The 19403-nt window shown below is 45.9% G+C and overlaps 1 protein-coding gene across 4 annotated transcripts in view; it reads right to left on the minus strand.

The window, feature by feature from the left end:
* The window catches only part of LOC123769535 (ras-specific guanine nucleotide-releasing factor 1), a 126419-nt gene that overhangs the window by 1316 nt on the left and 105700 nt on the right, over positions 1–19403 (minus strand). For all 4 annotated transcript variants that reach the window (XM_045760757.2, XM_045760756.2, XM_045760755.2 and 1 more), the window contains 10 exons: positions 18000–18266; positions 16813–16886; positions 13363–13585; positions 12887–13066; positions 12210–12307; positions 10877–10961; positions 9975–10103; positions 8641–8709; positions 4331–4528; positions 1–2326 (listed from right to left, as the gene is read on the minus strand). The exon at positions 1–2326 is cut by the window's left edge and continues 1316 nt beyond it. In XM_045760757.2, coding sequence (XP_045616713.1) covers positions 2096–2326; positions 4331–4528; positions 8641–8709; positions 9975–10103; positions 10877–10961; positions 12210–12307; positions 12887–13066; positions 13363–13585; positions 16813–16886; positions 18000–18266 — 1554 coding nt within the window. In that variant the 3' untranslated portion in view covers positions 1–2095. The remainder of the gene's footprint in view (positions 2327–4330; positions 4529–8640; positions 8710–9974; positions 10104–10876; positions 10962–12209; positions 12308–12886; positions 13067–13362; positions 13586–16812; positions 16887–17999; positions 18267–19403) is intronic.

The following is a 19403-nucleotide window of genomic DNA, read 5'->3' on the forward strand; positions in this document are numbered from 1 at the left end:
GTTTACACATCACTCAAAAATATGATGATTTCAAGTAAGATATCAAATTCTTTTGAAATTAAATCAATTTAGAATGCGTCCCAAATTGTGTCTGAAACTTCCTACGATAAAATAATTATATGTTATATTAAACCCCATATAAATGGCCTGCATGGATGACTTACATTCCATATATGTGTACGTATTATTTGAAAAGTATTTTATGGACGCAATTAAGAATATATTTTTACATTGTGATTTTTTCAGCATTTCATGTCGGGTGGAGGATGACCGATCACCCGAAGTATTTTGGTAACTAGTCAGCACTGCGATGTCTTTATCTTAAGTTCAAAGCCAATTAAAAATGAGGTTTTACTACAGTGATAGATCCCGGTAGAGAATGAGAATGCTCAATATAGAAAAAACCTGGAGTTAACAGTCTTTGCTGAGCAGTTTAGAATAGGAATATATATATGGTAGTGTTAGTTGACTGTATTGTGTGTGACCTGAGAGAAATTTGAGAAGATTTGAAAAGACAAACTTGTAACTCTTCAAAGAGATTAGCAAACGAGACCAGGCCAGCCGCTCCTCTACTTACCAAGATATAAGAGGTTTAATGGAGAATGTTTACTGATATCGCAGTCGGCATGTATTAAACTTTAGCTTTTAAGAAATGTAAATCAGTGCTGTGAAGGGAATTAATTTCTCAAGTATTAACAAAAATAAATATAGACCATTACATCAAATCATTTCTTCGGCAAAATTAAAAAAAAAGATCCTCGACGTAAATATTACTTCACATCAAAAATAAAATAACATATAATAAAATAACTGCAAATATAAGTTATCATCATTTTTAGCTCTTAATTTGTTGCAGATGCACGATGCCACACGTCATTATCTGCTCTATAGTATATATATGAGGTGATGAGGCCACATAGCGTCTAACATTCCACCTAGGCCTATAGTCTCTGGTAAATATCACTTCAATATGGTGAATTTATTTTCACACGCATCACATAAAACTATAATTTATGATAATTTATGTTATTATCGAAGAACAACCAAACAATAACATCTTGAGAGTGTGACGTAGAGGAATGTAGAGAATATAGTGTGACGGGTGAGGCCCTTCCCCACCGTGACGACACTGGTGAGGCAGTGCCACACTCAGCCCTCACCACCACGTGATGACAGTGGTGAGGCAGTGCCACACTCAGCCCTCACCACCACGTGATGACAGTGGTGAGGCAGTGCCACACTCAGCCCTCACCACCACGTGACGACACTGGTGAGGCAGTGCCACACTCAGCCCTCACCACCACGTGACGACAGTGGTGAGGCAGTGCCACACTCAGCCCTCACCACCACGTGACGACAGTGGTGAAGCAGTGCCACACTCAGCCCTCACCACCACGTGACGACAGTGGTGAGGCAGTGCCACACTCAGCCCTCACCACTACGTGACGACAGTGGTGAGGCAGTGCCAAACTCAGCCCTCACCACCACGTGACGACAGTGGTGAGGCAGTGCCACACTCAGCCCTCACCACCACGTGACGACAGTGGTGAGGCAGTGCCACACTCAGCCCTCACCACCATGTGACGACAGTGGTGAGGCAGTGCCACACTCAGCCCTCACCACCACGTGACGACAGTGGTGAGGCAGTGCCACACTCAGCCCTCACCACCACGTGACGACAAACTACCCTACACACCACGCTCAAGGTTCACTAACAATTTTCATGCCTTTACCTTAATATCATTAGGATCAGTCAAAATGCCTCTTTTTTTTACAAGCTATCCAGTGTCATAGATTGGGAAATTAATAGGTAATTTCATAATGTTTATCCTTCTTACTCAGCTCCATTACTTCGTGTACACTAATCCATCTCTAAACAGTGCATGTAATCTGCTGTAAAAAGTTAGAAGCCAACACAAAAAATAGCTAATAATATAAATATTGTCACAGTTCTGAAATGATGTATATTGCTTGGGTCCTGTGGCGTGCTGGGTATGAGAGACCATTCTGTTACGCCCCCCTGTTATGCATCACGGCTCCAGGGGGGCGGGCCTCAGATGCTAACCCAGATCTCTCCGGCCGTCCGGCGCCGCTGTCAGGAGGACGAGCTGGACGAAGAAGCGGAGGAGGCGGTGGCGGCCAGCAGGGGCGCGGTGACGTGCGTCAGGGTGGACCTGCGCGGCTCCAGGTCCAGGGACATGCGGTACAAGTTGTCATCGCTCAGCAGTAAGGTAGGGTCCAGCAGGTATGATGTCACGCGAGGGTTGTGTTCTATCTTGTAGGGCGTCTGCTGAAAGTGTCGGATCTCGCGGATGACGTGAGCAATCTGTGGGGGGGGGATATAGCGGGCATAATAATACGTACGTACATAAGGACGTACTCTACGTACGTACATAAGGACGTACTCTACGTACGTACATAAGGACGTACTCTACGTACGTACATAAGGACGTACTCTACGTACGTACATAAGGACGTACTCTACGTACGTACATAAGGACGTACTCTACGTACGTACATAAGGACGTACTCTACGTACGTACATAAGGACGTACTCTACGTACGTACATAAGGACGTACTCTATGTACGTACATAAGGACGTACTCTACGTACGTCCTTTATATACTTCCTGGACGATCAGAAGCACATACGAATAACTTGGATGTTAGAATTAAAAGAAAAATTACAATGGATTGGTGACAATGAACAGTGAAAACCGTGAAAAGCTGAGACGGTAACACTGCAAAATATATGAATCAAAATTAAATTCTAGGGAGTTTCAAGCCATATTTGACTATCTCGCACTCTCCCAGAACTGTCAGAGAGATGAATGTGTCAGCTGAGGACCTGTCCACGGGATTTTAAACTTAGAGGGTTTGATCTTCGAGTTACGTAGTGGCTGGGAAGCCATTAATGTCCTAATGACATCATTGGAGTCTACTGTCAGGGGGCCTGACAGGTGAGTGGTCAGCCCTCGGGATTCGTAGTCCCTGAGGTTCCGGGTTCAATCCCTGGTGGAGGCGGAAACAAATGGGCAGAGTTTCTTGCACCCTGATGCACCTGTTCACCTAGCAGTAAATAGGTAAATGGGAGTTACACAGCTGTTACGGGCTGCTTCCTGGGGGTATGTAACAAAAAATAGGCCTGGTCAAGGACCGGGCCGCAGGGACGCTAAGCCCCGAAATCATCTCAAGATAATTGTGGAATAGTTATAAACCTATTGGATGAATGCGAACCATAATAATAGGATCAAGGAGCTCATATTATATATGAGATATATTAATAATCTGAGATCTGACTGGCAGAGTCAAGGTATTCTGGTAATTTTCGGATACAGAGTGATAATTGATATTGTAATATTATAGTTAGGCTCACACTCTGTATGACTTAGGCCCTGTTGAACTCTGGCGCTCGAGTGAGCCAGTATTTCTCAAGGACAATATACTGTCAAGACACAAATACATTATGTTTGCTTGACTGGAGGACAAATTATGTATAGTGTATGTTATCACTATATTTGTTATCATTTTATTAATTCTGCTAGAATTTACCTACTTAAAATTATCTGTTAGATTAAGGACCTGCCCGAAACGCTGCGCGTACTAGTGGCTTTACAAGATTGTAAATACTATGCTATGTATTCTCACAAACCCAATGTACCTTCTTGTATATAAATAAATAAAATAAAATATGTATCTCAAAATATAACACCCACGAGTAAACCCGAGTGTGTTATATTTTGTTCTTTACTGCCATTTTATGATGTCAGTAAAGAAATGAAATGTGAAATATCTCTGTGACTCCAGAGATCATAATATTAATACGTCTAATGAATAATATGAATAATATGTCTAATGAAATGCTGCCAGGAACAAAGTTACTTTTCATTACTAATTCCTATACCGAGGTAAATATACAGAGAAAACAGGAAAACAGATTCAAGAGAAAATAGAACACAACAAACAAAAGAGTATCATATAAATGTTAGACAGATTAAATAATCTACAAGAGGCGATGACTGAGTGAATTCGACACCAGAAAATCCGCCATTATCAGCAGGTTGACGTGTAAGTTTTAATATTCCAAGGACTATTGTTTCTTCGTCGGGTCCTGGTTGCACTCAGAGGTCTAGGAAAGGTCTCTGTGAGTTGTGGTTCAGGGATTAAGCAGTGGGAGACAAGGACCCTGTGGTCACATTGTCTGTGGAGGAACACCAGGTCCCTTATAACAAATAAATTTAACAAAATCAACGTGTCATAACTTCCTTTGTAAATAAATATCTATACAAATACGTGACAAAATATATATTAACAAGACTGCGCTACATACCATCCTCATCTTTGAAAAATTGAGAAGGTTTTCATCCGTGAAGTTCGGGGTGCCTTCTTCTATGAAAGAGAGGTCAGTGAGGTACATGCCCAGGTAGGGGATGCAGGGCGGGTCGCAGCGGTGGAGAGCGTCCCGCAGGCTCCGGAACCGCCCGTCGGAGGAGACCAGCGCCTGCAGCTTCTCCAGCGTCTGCCGTGTCTGTAGGAAACTCTTTCTGCTTTATGGCCATTCGAGGTATTGGGATAAAATACAATTTCAAGGCTGTAACATTTGAAAGTTAGGGTTTATGTGGCATCTCGTGTGTCAAGCACTGTAATGCGTGATACCCGGTGTACCCAGCACCACAGTGCATGATACCCGGTGTACCCAGTACCACAGTGCATGATATCCGGTGTACCCAGTACCACAGTGCATGATATCAAGTGTACCCAGCACCACAATGCATGATACCCGGTGTACCAAGCACCACAGTGCATGATACCCGGTGTACCCAGCACCACAGTGCATGATACCCGGTGTACCCAGTACCACAGTGCATGATATCCGGTGTACCCAGTACCACAGTGCATGATATCCGGTGTACCCAGTACCACAGTGCATGATATCCGGTGTACCCAGTACCACAGTGCATGATATCCGGTGTACCCAGTACCACAGTGCATGATATCCGGTGTACCCAGTACCACAGTGCATGATATCCGGTGTACCAAGCAACACAATGCATGATACCCGGTGTACCAAGCACCACAATGCATGATACCCGGTGTACCCAGCACCACAGTGCATGATACCCGGTGTACCCAGTACCACAGTGCATGATACCCGGTGTACCCAGCACCACAATGCATGATACCCGGTGTACCCAGTACCACAGTGCATGATATCCGGTGTACCAAGCAACACAATGCATGATACCCGGTGTACCAAGCACCACAATGCATGATACCCGGTGTACCCAGTACCACAGTGCATGATACCCGGTGTACCCAGCACCACAGTGCATGATACCCGGTGTACCCAGCACCACAGTGCATGATATCCGGTGTACCCAGTACCACAGTGCATGATATCCGGTGTACCCAGTACCACAGTGCATGATATCCGGTGTACCCAGTACCACAGTGCATGATATCCGGTGTACCAAGCAACACAATGCATGATACCCGGTGTACCAAGCACCACAGTGCATGATACCCGGTGTACCCAGTACCACAGTGCATGATATCCGGTGTACCAAGCAACACAATGCATGATATCCGGTGTACCAAGCAACACAATGCATGATATCCGGTGTACCAAGCAACACAATGCATGATATCCGGTGTACCCAGCACCACAGTGCATGATATCCGGTGTACCAAGCAACACAATGCATGATATCCGGTGTACCAAGCAACACAATGCATGATATCCGGTGTACCAAGCAACACAATGCATGATATCCGGTGTACCAAGTACCACAGTGCATGATATCCGGTGTACCAAGTACCACAGTGCATGATATCCGGTGTACCCAGCACCACAGTGCATGATATCCGGTGTACCAAGCACCACAGTGCATGATATCCGGTGTACCAAGCAACACAATGCATGATATCAAGTGTACCCAGTACCACAGTGCATGATATCAAGTGTACCCAGCACCACAGTGCATGATATCAAGTGTACCCAGTACCACAGTGCATGATACCCGGTGTACCCAGCACCACAGTGCATGATATCAAGTGTACCCAGTACCACAGTGCATGATACCCGGTGTACCCAGTACCACAGTGCATGATATCCGGTGTACCCAGTACCACAGTGCATGATATCCGGTGTACCCAGTACCACAGTGCATGATACCCGGTGTACCCAGTACCACAGTGCATGATACCCGGTGTACCCAGCACCACAGTGCATGATATCCGGTGTACCAAGCAACACAATGCATGATACCCGGTGTACCAAGCACCACAGTGCATGATACCCGGTGTACCCAGTACCACAGTGCATGATACCCGGTGTACCCAGCACCACAGTGCATGATACCCGGTGTACCCAGCACCACAGTGCATGATATCCGGTGTACCCAGCACCACAGTGCATGATATCCGGTGTACCCAGCAACACAATGCATGATACCCGGTGTACCAAGCAACACAATGCATGATATCCGGTGTACCAAGCAACACAATGCATGATATCCGGTGTACCAAGTACCACAGTGCATGATATCCGGTGTACCAAGCACCACAGTGCATGATACCCGGTGTACCCAGCACCACAGTGCATGATATCCGGTGTACCAAGCAACACAATGCATGATATCCGGTGTACCAAGTACCACAGTGCATGATATCCGGTGTACCCAGCACCACAGTGCATGATATCCGGTGTACCCAGCACCACAGTGCATGATATCCGGTGTACCAAGCACCACAGTGCATGATATCCGGTGTACCAAGCAACACAATGCATGATATCCGGTGAACCAAGCACCACAATGCATGATATCCGGTGTACCAAGCACCACAATTCATGATATCCGGTGTACCAAGCACCACAATGCATGATATCCGGTGTACCAAGCACCACAATTCATGATATCCGGTGTACCAAGCACCACAATTCATGATATCCGGTGTACCAAGTACCACAGTGCATGATATCCGGTGTATCAAGCACCACAGTGCATGATATCAAGTGTACCCAGCACCACAGTGCATGATATCAAGTGTACCCAGCACCACAGTGCATGATATCAAGTGTACCCAGCACCACAGTGCATGATATCAAGTGTACCCAGCACCACAGTGCATGATATCAAGTGTACCCAGCACCACAGTGCATGATATCAAGTGTACCCAGCACCACAGTGCATGATATCCGGTGTATCAAGCACCACAGTGCATGATATCAAGTGTACCCAGCACCACAGTGCATGATATCAAGTGTACCCAGCACCACAGTGCATGATATCAAGTGTACCCAGCACCACAGTGCATGATATCAAGTGTACCCAGCACCACAGTGCATGATATCAAGTGTACCCAGCACCACAGTGCATGATATCCGGTGTACCAAGCACCACAGTGCATGATATCCGGTGTATCAAGCACCACAGTGCATGATATCAAGCGTACCCAGCACCACAGTGTGTGACATGCCATCATAAATAGGTTACACATGAATTCAAAAGACTAAACATACATTATTTTCAAAGTAAATCATAGCTCGCTACATGGACATTAGGGGACGGGCGGGAGGAAGGGGAAATCTTAAGTACGTTGGATACAAACAGATATTGTAAAGATAATATTATAACAACGAAGAGAAAAAGATAAGACGGAGAAAGTATTCATCAGATTTGAATGGTGAGGTATATACGGTAAAGACTGTAGCTGAGACATAAGTTGACTGGTTCAGGCGAGTGTGGATGGCCAGAGAGCTGAACCTTTGAAGAGCTTGAAATTATTAATAATAGCGTACACAGAAGGATAATCAGGTTGTCACGAACATTAGCACCGCACTTATGAGGAGTAAAGGAGACTTAATTGATGTACACAAATGGAGATATTAATTGGGTGCGAAATATATTAATAAATATTAATATGAGTAAATATATTAATAAGGTGCTAAATAAATAGAATACGAATTAATTAAGCGTAGACTCAGAAAAGACCTGGCCAAATATTGGTTTGCAAATAGAATAAATAATTTATGGAAGAGATTGCTAGCTACTAAAATACTACTATAGACTGCTGTGTTGCCTCTTGCGATAGTTAGACAAATATGTGACTGATTATAGGAGAGTATAAATAAGAGCTACCTCGCATAGGCCAATAGGCTACCTCGCACAGGCCAATAGGCTACCTCGCACAGGCCAATAGGCTTTCTGCAATTTCCTCTTTTCATATAAAGTAAGTTTGATTTTTTCCGAGTAAGTCGTATACAGCATAACTTGCTTGTAGAGATGACAAAGTGTTGACAGCGACGTAGAAAAAGCAAGAAAGTTGCCTTTATTTTATAAATGACGTCACGCTTATATGCACTTTACCAAATCTAAATTAATATGATGAAGGTCCTACCGGTGAAGCGTTATCGAAAAGGTCTATTTATCTTCTTTTTTCTCTCCCCATTTACATAATGGAGAGTGTTGTGAGCTGTGTCGTGTAGAAGGCGTTTTGTTGTAGTTTTAAAATACGCTACAAATGTTCTTTTTAAAAACACGGATATTAGGCTATTATTTGTATAAATAATGTAAAGTGTCAGAAATAGTTCCATTACGTACAAGCACTCATCCAGACTTATCCTTTTCTCTTACTCACAGTTTTGGAGACTTTTTCCCATGTTTTCTTGAGTCGAAACACAGAGGAGTTCTGGAAGGCTGCACACACCTGTAGACACCAGCCAGAGTTAGGCTCGGCTTTACATAATCACAAGTTTACATATATTTACAGAATATGATAATATATACCATGTCTTGAGATATTCAAAGGTAAACTGTATTATAATATATATATACATAAGAATGTAAATGTGAACTATATGGATGATTGATATCTTTCTGCATGATGGTTAGTGTATCTCCTTCACAAATACATCAGGTCACATTCCTGCATCTGGGGACATGAGAGAATACGTACATTTTGTTAATGTTAACAAAATCAGATACTAAGTTGGTAGATTCGGTGTCCAAAATGCCCGTGTCCCATAGACTCATTTAAGCTTTGAATATCCCACTTCTGATTTACACTGATATATCAAAAACCATAAAGTTTGCATTGTAACCTTGAATACATAATAGGCACGAGAAACTTAACCAGCATAACACCCTAAAGTTTCTACATCAACCTGTGTTCTTTCATAAATTATCGCCATAGCTATCTTCAAAAGGCCTCCTTCCTTCCTTCCCGCATTGTTTTGCAAAATAATAATAAGAGTTTAAATGTCCTTATTGTCTTATATTCCACCTCCTTGTTCCTCCTTTGTTGCTCCCTCCCCCCTACACTGTCGTCGCCTTTCCTCACACACACACACACACACACAAACACACACACACACACACACACACACACACACACACACACACACACACACACACACACACACACACACACACACACACACACACACACACACACACCACTGAGAGGACTGTCTCACAAGTCTTCCTCCTCCTCTGCTGATGGAAGATTTTCTACCATTCATTCTACTATTGATGGAGAGAGAGAGAGAATATGTAGGGAGTGTGTGTGTGTGCGTTTGTGCTTGTGTGTGTGTGTGTGTGTGTATGTGTGTGTGTGTGTGTGTGTGTGTGTGTGTGTGTGTGTGTGTGTGTGTGTGTGTGTGTGTGTGTGTGTGTGTGTGTGTGTGTGTGTGTGTGTGTGTGTATGTGTGTGTGTGTGTGTACTCACCTAATTGTGCTTGCAGGGGATGAGCTTTGGCTCTTTGGTCCCGCCTCTCAACTGTCAATCAACTGTGTGTTCACCTAGTTGTGGCAACTATATATGTGCGTGCGTGCGTGCGTGCGTGCGTGCGTGCGTGCGTGTGCGTGTGTCTAAAAATGTAAACAAACGACAAAACGAGTCTAAACAAAAGCACATCGTAATAATTCCCATCGGCAATCAATTAATGACGGCGGGAGAGCCGCCTGACTGACCTGCAGGACGCCATTGTAGTTGTGAAGACAGCGGCAGATATCAGCCACGGCGACCCACTTCTCGATAACAGCGATGCGGGAGGCCAGCGTGGCGCCCCGGATAACCTCGGATACCACCAGTCGCGACATCTGTAGCAGCAGCAGCGGTAAACAATAACTGAGTCCCCGTGACATCACAGGCATACGTCACGAATTCACGAATAAATATTGAGACCGTGCGGTGGGATCGAACCCTCGTTCCTGGATTTCTCGGGTCTACTCGGTAGTGTGTGTGTGTGTGTGTGTGTGTGTGTGTGTGTGTGTGTGTGTGTGTGTGTGTGTGTGTGTGTGTGTGTGTGTGTGTGTGTGTGTGTGTGTGTGTGTGTGTGTGTGTGTGTGTGTGTGTGTGTGTGTGTGTGTGTGTGTGTGTGTGTGTGTGTGTGTGTGTGTGTGTGTGTGTGTGTACATGAGAAGTTCAGGAACGCGGCTTGGACTTCAACGTACGGCTTCAATGACTGTTTAATAGTGCCCCGGATGCTGTAGAATCTGCTAATACTCTTGACGAACCAAGAGTTGTAATTAATTTGTAATTAGTTGTAATTGTAATTAACGGCCACACACTCGCGCACTTACACTCTTCATAGTCTAGCAAAGCTGTTTAAATGGCAAAGTGTCTCATTATGTTAATAAACAAAACGAATGAGATATAAAGTGTTGGTTTTAATACTTATTTTATATTTTATATCAACAAATATATAAGGGGATTTTAGGAACAGTATCAGTAACTAAGTAAGTAATTATCAAAAGAAGGCACCAAGTTGGGAAGGCTATGTAGCACCGGGAGTTAATACACTGCTTTCGCTTCTAAGAACCATCTTAGTTGATTTACAAGACAATACAACTGGGCGAGGGAAGGAACTGACCTCATTAAAGCGACGGGTGATGAGAAGTATGTCAGGGGCTCTGAGCTGCTTGTCTGGCTTCATCCACGCCGTCTTGAGGAACTCCCTGGCAGGAGGAGACAGGCACGAGGCCACACATAATGTTAGTCAACACCATCAACTCATCACCAGCATCTCAACTCCAGCAACTCAACAACACACACATAGTCATCAGTGTGATAGCATTCATATACACTTCCTACCTACACACTGCCATGACGTTTATATCTTTCTCAGAAAAGTGAAGCCCTAAGGATGATCAAGGTTGAATAGGTTCAGTAGAGTGAGTGTGTGCTGTAAGAACCACAGAGATGGGAGTGACTCGGGCCATCTCAGAGGGTACAGTACAGTACCCGGAATGAGGGGGGGGGGGGTGTTATTATGCGTCTATAAGGCAGAGCAACTGTATTCACCTAGTTGTGTTTGTGGGGGTTGAGCTTTGCTCTTTCGGCCCGCCTCTCAACTGTCAATCAACTGTTTACTAACTACTTTTTTTTCTACACCACACACACACCTACCCCAGGAAGCAGCCTGTGACAGCTGACTAACTCCCAGGTACCTATTTACTGCTAGGTAACAGGGGCATTCAGGGTGAAAGAAACTTTGCCCACTTGTTTCTGCCTGGTGTGGGAATCGAACCTGCGCCACAGAATTACGAGTCCTGCGTGCTATCCACCAGGCTACTAGGCCCCCCCCCCACTGTCTGAATGAGGCAGAGTATGTGTTTGTGTGACGCAAGGTGTCTGAATGAGGCAGAGTGTGTGTTTGTGTGACGCAAGGTGTCTGAATGAGGCAGAGTATGTGTTTGTGTGACGCAAGGTGTCTGAATGAGGCAGAGTATGTGTTTGTGTGACGCAAGGTGTCTGAATGAGGCAGAGTGTGTTTGTGTGACGCAAGGTGTCTGAATGAGGCAGAGTATGTGTTTGTGTGACGCAAGGTGTCTGAATGAGGCAGAGTGTGTTTGTGTGACGCAAGGTGTCTGAATGAGGCAGAGTATGTGTTTGTGTGACGCAAGGTGTCTGAATGAGGCAGAGTGTGTTTGTGTGACGCAAGGTGTCTGAATGAGGCAGAGTATGTGTTTGTGTGACGCAAGGTGTCTGAATGAGGCAGAGTATGTGTTTGTGTGACGCAAGGTGTCTGAATGAGGCAGAGAAGTGTCCTTGGCACAGCAACTGTGTTACAACGCTATAAAACAACACTGTATAAATCCAGTGATAATAACTGTGATCCGTTACTAGTGTATGAAGGCCGTGCTAGTTGCCCCTCCTGTAGCCTGCTAGTCTGGAAGCCAACATAAAAGAATGAGGACACTTACTCGCTCCTAATGGCCACGAAGATCTGATGGTCAATGTAGGTCATCTGTTCGGCAACTTCCAGCGCTGACAGCGTCTCGATGCTCTCCTTGCTCGGCGTCTGAAATAAACAAATATTACTGACCTTGCTGGCCATGCTGAGTGACAGTTACATATACGATGATTTATACGTTATTAGCCATATTATTTAATTATAATTATTTATAATAAAGATATTATAAATATCTTCGAGGTATTTTCGGGTGTTGAGGTCGACGCTCCGAGGGGGAGGGGGGGTGTGAAGGGAAGGGTACTACAGGTCGACGTACCGTGGGGGGGGGGGGAGGGGAAGGGTACTACAGCTCGACGTACCGTGGGGGGGGGAAGGGGAGGGTACTACGGGGCCACGTACCGTGGGGGTTGGGGTTGGGGAGGGGTACTAAAGGTCGACGTACCGTGGGGGGGTGGAGGAGGGGTACTAAAGGTCGACGTACCGTGGGGGGCGGGGGGAGGGGAAGGGTACTGAAGGTCGACGTACCGTGGGGGGCGGGAGGGGGGGAAGGGTACTACAGGTCGACGTACCGTGGGGGGGGGAAGGGTACTACAGGTCGACGTACCGTGGGGGGGGGAGGGAAGGGTACTAAAGGTCGACGTACCGTGGGGGGCGGGGGGAGGGGAAGGGTACTACAGGTCGACGTACCGTGGGGGGTGCGAGGAGGGTGTTGAGGTCGACGTGGGGGTTAGCGGGCTCCTCCTTGGTGAGGAGACGCAGCAGCTGGGAGGCGGCCTTGTGCTCGGCCGGCAGCAGCGTCGGGCAGCACACCAGGTCCTCCAGGAACTCGATGGTCATATTCCTGAGTCGCGGGTCAGTATCGAAGTCCTGCAGCAAAAGAAGGTCACCCGTTTTCTTTGTTCTCTGTTCACGAAACTGCAGCGAACTCCGCAATGATTATTTGTATTAATAAAGACGAACAGGAAAGACATCAAAGCACAATGTAATCACAAGAACGTGATATATATCTATGAGGAAATATATGAGGTTATATGATGGACTCGAACTTGCGTCTGTCAGGGGCTGGCGAGGGGGGGGGGGCACCACAGTAACACAACAACACCACAAGAGACAGAGGCCATGAAGGAAGATCTAAGTTAATAACATAAGGACTGAATAATTACTTGAGAGTGCTTAGAGACCCAGTGCCGGAGGACGTTGAGCACCCGCATAGTGGCCGCCGTCGATATGATGGACTCCTGGCGAGGTCGCTCCCTGAAGGAGGAGCGGCGTCCCTCCCCGCCCACGGAGAAGCGGCCGAGGGGCGGGGTCTTGGGCAGGTCCCTCGGGTTGCTGGAGCCGGCCGTGGCCACAGCGAAGGCCGCCGCGGCAGATGCGCTGCTGCTCCTGTTACGACCGATAAGAACAGCTGACTTACATGATCAAATATGTTATCCGCCAGAAACAAAGAGCACCCAGAACCAGGAGAGATGACTGTATCAGAAGACAGAGACTAGATATATGAGAGGTGAGACACTATATCAGAGTGTTGGGGGACACTATATGAGTGGTGAGACACTATATCAGAGTGTTGGGGACACTATAAGAGTGGTGAAACACTATATCAGTGTTGGGGACACAATATGAGAGGTGAGACACTATATCAGAGTGCTGGGGACACTATATGAGTGGTGAGACACTATATCAGAGTGTTGGGGACACTATATGAGAGGTGAGACACTATATCAGAGTGTTGGGGACACTATATGAGTGGTGAGACACTATATCAGAGTGTTGGGGACACTATATGAGAGGTGAGACACTATATCAGAGTGTTGGGGACACTATAAGAGTGGTGAGGCACTATATCAGTGTTGGGGACACTATAAGAGTGGTGAGACACTATATCAGTGTTGGGGACACTATATGAGTGGTGAGACACTATATCAGAGTGTTGGGGACACTATATGAGAGGTGAGACACTATATCAGAGTGTTGGGGACACTATATGAGAGGTGAGACACTATATCAGAGTGTTGGGGACACTATAAGAGTGGTGAGACACTATATCAGAGTGTTGGGGACACTATATGAGTGGTGAGACACTATATCAGAGTGCTGGGGACACTATATGAGTGGTGAGACACTATATCAGAGTGTTGGGGACACTATATGAGAGGTGAGACACTATATCAGTGTTGGGGGACACTATATGAGTGGTGACACTATATCAGAGTGTTGGGGGACACTATATGAGTGGTGAGACACTATATCAGAGTGCTGGGGACACTATATGAGAGGTGAGACACTATATCAGAGTGCTGGGGACACTATATGAGAGGTGAGACACTATATCAGAGTGTTGGGGACACTATATGAGAGGTGAGACACTATATCAGAGTGCTGGGGACACTATAAGAGTGGTGAGACACTATATCAGAGTGTTGGGGGACACTATATGAGTGGTGAGACACTATATCAGAGTGTTGGGGACACTATATGAGTGGTGAGACACTATATCAGAGTGCTGGGGACACTATATGAGAGGTGAGACACTATATCAGAGTGTTGGTTACACTATATGAGTGGTGAGACACTATATCAGAGTACTGGGGACACTATATGAGTGGTGAGACACTATATCAGAGTGCTGGGGACACTATATGAGTGGTGAGACACTATATCAGAGTGCTGGGGACACTATATGAGTGGTGAGACACTATATCAGAGTGTTGGGGACACTATATGAGTGGTGAGACACTATATCAGAGTGTTGGGGACACTATATGAGTGGTGAGACACTATATCAGAGTGTTGGGGACACTATATGAGTGGTGAGACACTATATCAGAGTGTTGGGGACACTATATGAGTGGTGAGACACTATATCAGAGTGTTGGGGACACTATATGAGAGGTGAGACACTATATCAGAGTGTTGGGGACACTATATGAGAGGTGAGACACTATATCAGAGTGTTGGGGACACTATATGAGAGGTGAGACACTATATCAGAGTACTGGGGACACTATATGAGAGGTGAGACACTATATCAGAGTGCTGGGGACACTATATGAGAGGTGAGACACTATATCAGAGTGTTGGGGACACTATATGAGTGGTGAGACACTATATCAGAGTACTGGGGACACTATATGAGAGGTGAGACACTATATCAGAGTGTTGGGGACACTATATGAGTGGTGAGACACTATATCAGAGTACTGGGGACACTATATGAGAGGTGAGACACTATATCAGAGTACTGGGGACACTATATGAGAGGTGAGGCACTATATCAGAGTGCTGGGGACACTATATGAGAGGTGAGACACTATATCAGTGCTGGGGACACTATATGAGAGGTGAGACACTATATCAGAGTACTGGGGACACTATATGAGTGGTGAGACACTATATCAGAGTGCTGGGGACACTATAAGAGTGGTGAGACACTATATCAGAGTGTTGGGGACACTATATGAGTGGTGAGACACTATATCAGTGCTGAGGACACTATATGAGAGGTCAGACACTATATCAGTGCTGAGGACACTATATGAGAGGTGAGACACTATATCAGAGTGCTGGGGACACTATATGAGAGGTGAGACACTATATCAGAGTGCTGGGGACACTATATGAGAGGTGAGACACTATATCAGAGTACTGGGGACACTATATGAGTGGTGAGACACTATATCAGAGTGCTGGGGACACTATAAGAGTGGTGAGACACTATATCAGAGTGTTGGGGACACTATATGAGTGGTGAGACACAATATATCAGTGCTGAGGACACTATATGAGAGGTGAGACACTATATCAGTGCTGAGGACACTATATGAGAGGTGAGACACTATATCAGTGCTGGGGACACTATATGAGAGGTGAGACACTATATCAGAGTGCTGGGGACACTATATGAGAGGTGAGACACTATATCAGAGTGCTGGGGACACTATATGAGAGGTGAGACACTATATCAGTGCTGAGGACACTATATGAGAGGTGAGACACTATATCAGAGTGATGGGGACACTATATCAGTGCTGGGGACACTATATGAGAGGTGAGACACTATATCAAGAGTGCTGGGGACACTATATGAGAGGTGAGACACTATATCAGAGTACTGGGGACACTACACTAGACCACACACCATTTGATAGATGTGACACTATTAAAGAGGTGTGCCACTATATCATAAGAGGAGTGTCACTATACAAGAGGTATTACTGTGTTCCCATCTGGCGTGGTGCAGCATCTCACGCCCCACACAACCTGTGCTTATTTGCAAACAGATATATACCTGAGGGGCCAGATTCACGAAGCAGTTACGCAAGCACTTGCGAACGTGTACATCTTTCCTCAATCTTTGGCGGCTTTGTTTACAAGTATTAAACAGTTAATTAGCTCCGAAGCACCAGGAGGCTGTTTATAACAATAACAACAGTTGATTGGCAAGTTTTCATGCTTGTAAACTGTTTAATAAATGTAACCAAAGCCGTCAAAGATTGAGGAAAAATGTACACGTTCGTAAGTACTTGCGGAGGGCAGTACCAGGCGGTCTGCGCTGAGACTTCCTGGAGGAGGTAGAACGGAGGACTGGGAGGGGGGGGGGAGAACCTCACCTGCGCTGGGACTGCCTGGAGGAGGTGATGACGACCCCGACTCTGGACACGGAGTGTGAGGGAGAGTCTGGCACCTGGAGAGGAAGAGCCAATAAGATCTAAGAATCAGGGAAGATTCACTCCTGCGTTATTAACAAGGCACTATACGAAATTAGCAGTTTCATATAGCTCTGAGAAAATGGTTGGCGACGCGAGTTCAATTCCGTAGCATTGCTCCGCAAATATTTTCATTATTATCTCATGCAACTTATTCAGAAGTAATTGTTTACACTCCTTCTTGCAGAACATAACGGAGGATGAGCCATCATCCTTAGTAAACCGGATGGATGCTAGATCTTGAGGTTATCCTGAGATGATTTCGGGGCTTTAGTGTCCCCGCGGCCCGGTCCTCGACCAGGCCTCCACCCCCAGGAAGCAGCCCGTGACAGCTGACTAACAACCAGGTACCTATTTTACTGCTAGGTAACAGGGCCATAGGGTGAAAGAAACTTTGGCCATTGTTTCTCGCCGGCGCCCGGAATCGAATCCGGGATCACAGGATCACAAGTCCAGCGTGCTGTCCGCTCGGCCGACCGGCTCTAAGTATTAATGTCGTAGAATTGGTTTTCCTTATTTAATAGTTAACTGGGTACTAGTTAAGTATTGCTTGCTGCTTGGGTGACAGCTTCTCTCCCGTATCAACCTGCCAACAGATTATGCAGCATTAATAATGACCAGCAGATTATGCAGCATTAAACACTCACGCCAACCTCTTTAAGACGTACAACTCGCACTATTAATGAGAACCAAATTTCGTATACGAAATATCCTTTTAACAAATATTTTGTTAACAAAAAAAAATCTTCCAGTACAAGGATGGTAAACGCGACCTTAACACTACCCTTGTATCACCTGTACTTGGAGGGAAGACCTGCAGGTTGTCGTGACCGGTCGACCTGGGCCTGGGCGTTAGGAGACAAGGACCTGTAGGCCTACCTGGAATGAGGACCTGGTCGAGGACGTGTTGAGATAAGAAGGTGTAGGCCTACCTGGAAAGAGGACCTGGTCGAGGACGTGTTGAGACCAGAAGGTGTAGGCCTACCTGGAAAGAGGACCTGGTCGAGGACGTGTTGAGACCAGAAGGTGTAGGCCTACCTGGAAAGAGGACCTGGTCGAGGACGTGTTGAGACCAGAAGGTGTAGGCCTACCTGGAAGGAGGACCTGGGCGTGGCCGTGTGGACACTGGAGCGAGGAGAAGCCAGGGCGCCAAGAGCAGAGAAAGCTGCTTCACTCTCGCAACTCAGCCTCTTGCCACCTTTTGTTCGTGGTCCAACGAGGAGGAACCCGGAGGAGGACGTCAAGGCGGTGCTGTGGGACCTGTGTGAGGAGGAGCGGCGCCTGGCTCCTATACCGAGGGTGTCCTGCTCGTCCTCGGCTTCCGAACCCGATGTCGCAGCCTCGATTTTGTTCCATCCCTGAAAATGGAAACTTTCTTCAGCCATCGCACGAGATATCGTTTGTATTTTTCTCTCACATTCCAGTTTTAAGATGCAAATCTAACATTCAATAACTTTAGGAAAGGTGAAGTTAACCATAAATATATAAAACCATAAATAAATAACCATAAATAGCGCAACCACAAATAACGAAACACTGCAACCAGTAAGGTTTTGTAATAATAATAATAATAATAATAATAATAATAATAATAATAATAATAATAATAAAAGATATTAATTTAATCTGTGGCATGAAAGGCCAGTGGAACGACGCCAATATGTTCTATATTTAATTTATCAATCCAAGTTTGTGTTGAGGCATCCTTGTAGACGCGTGTTACCTGATGTATATGGTAGGAACCTGAGCCACACACCCAACCTATTAGTGGTCATTACTCCCTAGACACGTCGGTATTGCGGTGGGTTATATTTCCTTGAGGCACCGACATTTTTACGCAACTGTGCTTCAAGTTGTTGCTTCAGATTTAGCTACTCAGGTCGAAGTATCTATGTAGCACGGGCTATGGTGAGCCCGTAAGATTCAAGTTATATAGCCAATATTATATGCAGCTCATTGGTTAAGAAACCGCTCACCATTCCTTCCTCCCGTCCCACCTCAAACCCTTATCCTGCTTCCCCCCCCCCTTCCCAGTGCTATATAGCCTTAGTGGCTTGGTGCTTTCCCCTTGATAGTTCCCTTCCCTGGTTAAGAAACCGTTATCTTGAGATGATTTCTGGGCTTAGTGTCCCCACGGCCCGGTCCTCAACCAGGCCTCCACCCCCAGGAAGCAGCCCGTAGCAGCTGTCTAACTTCCAGGTACCTATTTACTGCTAGGTAACAGGGGCATCAAGGTGAAAGAAACATTTGTCTCCGCCTCCACCGGGGATCGAACCCAGAACCTCAGACTAGGAATCCGAAGCGCTGTCCACACAGCTGTCAGGCGCCTTACGGGGCCATGATTCAGAAAGCACTTGTGAATCCTGAGGGCACATGACTCGCAGAATCTCTCCCTCTTACATCAGTCCGTCCTCCTAAGATTTCCCATAGTCAAGAAAACGGTCAGTGTAAAGTGTCCTCTCCTAACCTACCAGAGGACCCAAAACAGAAAACGG

This window comes from Procambarus clarkii, chromosome 63 (assembly GCF_040958095.1).
Source record: "Procambarus clarkii isolate CNS0578487 chromosome 63, FALCON_Pclarkii_2.0, whole genome shotgun sequence".
NCBI lineage: Eukaryota > Metazoa > Arthropoda > Malacostraca > Decapoda > Cambaridae > Procambarus > Procambarus clarkii.